This window comes from Sinocyclocheilus rhinocerous, unplaced genomic scaffold (assembly GCF_001515625.1).
Source record: "Sinocyclocheilus rhinocerous isolate Xijiao unplaced genomic scaffold, SAMN03320098_v1.1 scaffold9657, whole genome shotgun sequence".
In the NCBI taxonomy this organism is placed as follows: Eukaryota; Metazoa; Chordata; class Actinopteri; order Cypriniformes; family Cyprinidae; genus Sinocyclocheilus; species Sinocyclocheilus rhinocerous.
Genome location: NW_015640115.1, coordinates 4,612 through 7,673, shown reverse-complemented (window position 1 = coordinate 7,673; position 3,062 = coordinate 4,612). Strand labels below are relative to the sequence as shown.

The 3,062-nt window shown below is 34.4% G+C and overlaps 1 protein-coding gene across 1 annotated transcript; it reads right to left on the bottom strand.

The window, feature by feature from the left end:
- Positions 1–1,049: 1,049 nt before the first annotated feature.
- On the bottom strand, positions 1,050–2,439 carry LOC107752542 (urokinase plasminogen activator surface receptor-like). Its single transcript, XM_016568540.1, has 5 exons — positions 2,363–2,439; positions 2,166–2,285; positions 1,698–1,829; positions 1,483–1,590; positions 1,050–1,360 (listed from the first exon to the last, which is right to left on the bottom strand). The coding sequence occupies exons 1-5, from the start codon at positions 2,409–2,411 to the stop codon at positions 1,167–1,169; spliced, it is 603 nt and encodes a 200-aa protein (XP_016424026.1). The 5' UTR covers positions 2,412–2,439; the 3' UTR covers positions 1,050–1,166.
- Positions 2,440–3,062: the final 623 nt, after the last annotated feature.

Genomic DNA, 3,062 nt, shown 5'->3' with positions numbered 1-3,062 from the left:
CTGTTATACTTAAAGTATACTTTTATATACTAGAAAGTGGGCCAATTTAGTCCCAAGGAGTATTGAAATAGTACACTTACAAGTATACTATTAGTACACTGATATTTGTATACTTGCTACATAAAGTATACTTAAAAATATATTGAACTTTACTTAAGTATACTTAATAAAATAAACTTGAAGTATACTACTTTTTGGTAAGGGTATACACATTTATAAATTCAATATATATATATTATTTCATTTCCATTTAGTTTGTTGAAGTATTAAAATAACAAATTAAATTAAGGGATCACACGATGAAGAAAATGACTCTGGAACAGACTTTAAAGATAAATACTTGTAGAACAGGAAGAAACACAACCAAACTAATGTGTAAACAAAGAAGAACAGAGACTAATGGAGAACTTCGAGTTTAAATGCATGGATGCAAGGAATGGAATAGAGATAATTAGTAAACACCAACGGAATGACTAATGAATTCAACAATCAAAGAAACAAACTAGAAACTGGGTCAAATGAGGAAGACATTGCTGACTAAATGTATAATCAAGTGAAACATTTTGAAGTATGTTTCATTTCATTGCATCTAAATGTCTCATGATGCCAGGATGTTTTTTAAATGTTCTATATGAGTGTTTACACTGTAAGAATAGACCAATCTTTACTGTGAAATATTCGTGAATATCTGTGCATCCAAAAGGCAAAAAGACATACAGCTTATGTTGTTAGATGAGATAGTATTATTTCATTGTATTTTCTAAAGCAGTGTATATTAGATAAATGAGGGGGCATGTATTAGTGCATTAAATTAGATATATAAAGAAGTTATATATATATAGGTTATATATTAGAAGTTTTTGAGAAATATTACTTCTTACAGATCTAAATTTTTCTCTTATTGCTTTCATGACCTATAACTAAACAAGATTCCTTATAGTGGGAACCCAAATATTGTTAAATCTAAAAAAAAAATTTAAATAATTGTCATACATGTTTCTTCTGACAAGCTATATTAAATATAACTGCAGAAACAAGGTAATGTGGTATTTTATTTTTTTAAATGTCACATTAGAATCAGGACACAAAAGATGCATTGTACAAAGAAAATACAAGCTCTATATTCAGTACTGTTTCTCATTGTAGAACGTGACGCGCTGCTGGATTCAGTGCAGCAAGAGGAAGGAGAGCAGAAAACCGCAGAGGAACATGCTCTGAGTGACACTTTTAGCACCGTTACACAGGTTCCCCTCACAACATGAGATGCTCTGAACATAAGGAACCGATGTTGTTGTTGTGGCATCACAAATAGCTTGAGAGACACAGCCTTTTACAACCATTGACTGCCCTCCGTAACTCGCTGATGAAAATAAAGAAAACACAGGTTTATCTAAGCTGGAAATTGGTAAATGTGATCTGTATCAAATGCGCAAACATAAGAGCGATTAAAAATAATGACTTCTTTCTTTTCCAGATTCTCACCTGTTGCTTTAATGCAGCGGTCTTCACTCCCTGAACAGCTCATTATGTTTGAGCAGCTCTGTCCATCACAAGAGTAACACCTCTTTCCATTGGAGGTATGAGAGGGATCTACAGGACGAAATCATGCATTATTTTATCTCCTGTTCAAAATATAACATCTAATTTGCCTTAATTTTTATTTATTTATTTTGCATTTGGTCAGTAAAGCACAATACCTGGAGCATCTTGGACGTTACACTTGTCTGTGTTACAGCATGCAAAAGATGTCTTTCCAGTGCCGATGTTCATGGACCCACTCATACAGTCAGCAGCACAGCCTTTAACCTTCATTTTAACACTAATGCCATCTAAGAACAGGAATTATTCAGAAAAGACCTGTTCAACACATTGTTTTGATGGAAAATATATTTATAAATGTCAAAAAGTGGCATTTTTTTATTTTAAATTATTGATTCAATTTTAATACAAATTATACTGTTAGCGTAACAATCTGATAGAAACAAATTAAATAGCTGAAATCTAGAATACTCTGTGATTACAATTATAAATTATGTGAGGAAAGTAGCAGTTCTGTGAGAAGTTACATTTCCAGCAAAGCAGCACCAGTAAAAAAAAACAAAAAACACCAGCATCCCCATCAGTCAAATATTACAGTCATTTTCAATCCATCTTATTGGACTTACCAGCTTGTGCCGCTGTTGTTAAACTCATGCACTTGGAAGATCCAATGGGACATGCTTTTAGAGTTTGATCTGCACAAGAACCTGTCACATCCATACACTCATAACAGCTGAAAGAGTGTCCTTTAGTAATAAAAGAGAGAGAGACATCAATGATCCGTATTACTCAATAACATTACAAACACTATTTGTCTTTGTACCTGCAGTGAAAAGAACGAACAGAAGAAAAACTGAGATTTGCAGATCCATCTTTGATCAGGAGGTGAATGAAATAACGTACCTCTTTCAGCACCTATTTAGCTTTTCAAAAGGGGACGGTCTTCATGAGAAAACGAAAGTTTAACAAAAGAAGACATTAGAAACTGAAACTTCAGCTTGCATAATTTACTTGCCAGTAAAGGGAGGTTTAAACTTAAAGGGGTCATATGATGCTGCTAAAAAGAACATTATTTGGTGTATTTGGTGTAATGAAATGTGTTTATGCGGTTTAAAGTTAAAAAAACACATTATTTTCCACATACTGTGCATTATTGTTTCTCCTCTATGCCCCGCCTTTTTGAAACGCGTCGATTTTTACAAAGCTCATCGGTCTGAAAAAGCGAGGTGTGCTCTGATTGGCCAGCTATCCAGTGCGTTGTGATTGGCCAAATACCTCAAGCGTGAGACGGAAATGTTACGCCCCTCACCATACTGTTGATGCCGTGTCCCGGCCGGAGCGACGAGACAAAAACATGAAAACCCATTACAAACGAGGCATTTGTTGCATACAGTGGGGACATAATTACGGATTATAATGACTTATACTGTATTTTTACGCGTTGCGTTGCATTGCGCCGCGTAAACATAAAACCCTGTCTGCATTTGTGATCAGAGAAATGACAAACAAAAAGTGCTACTCTA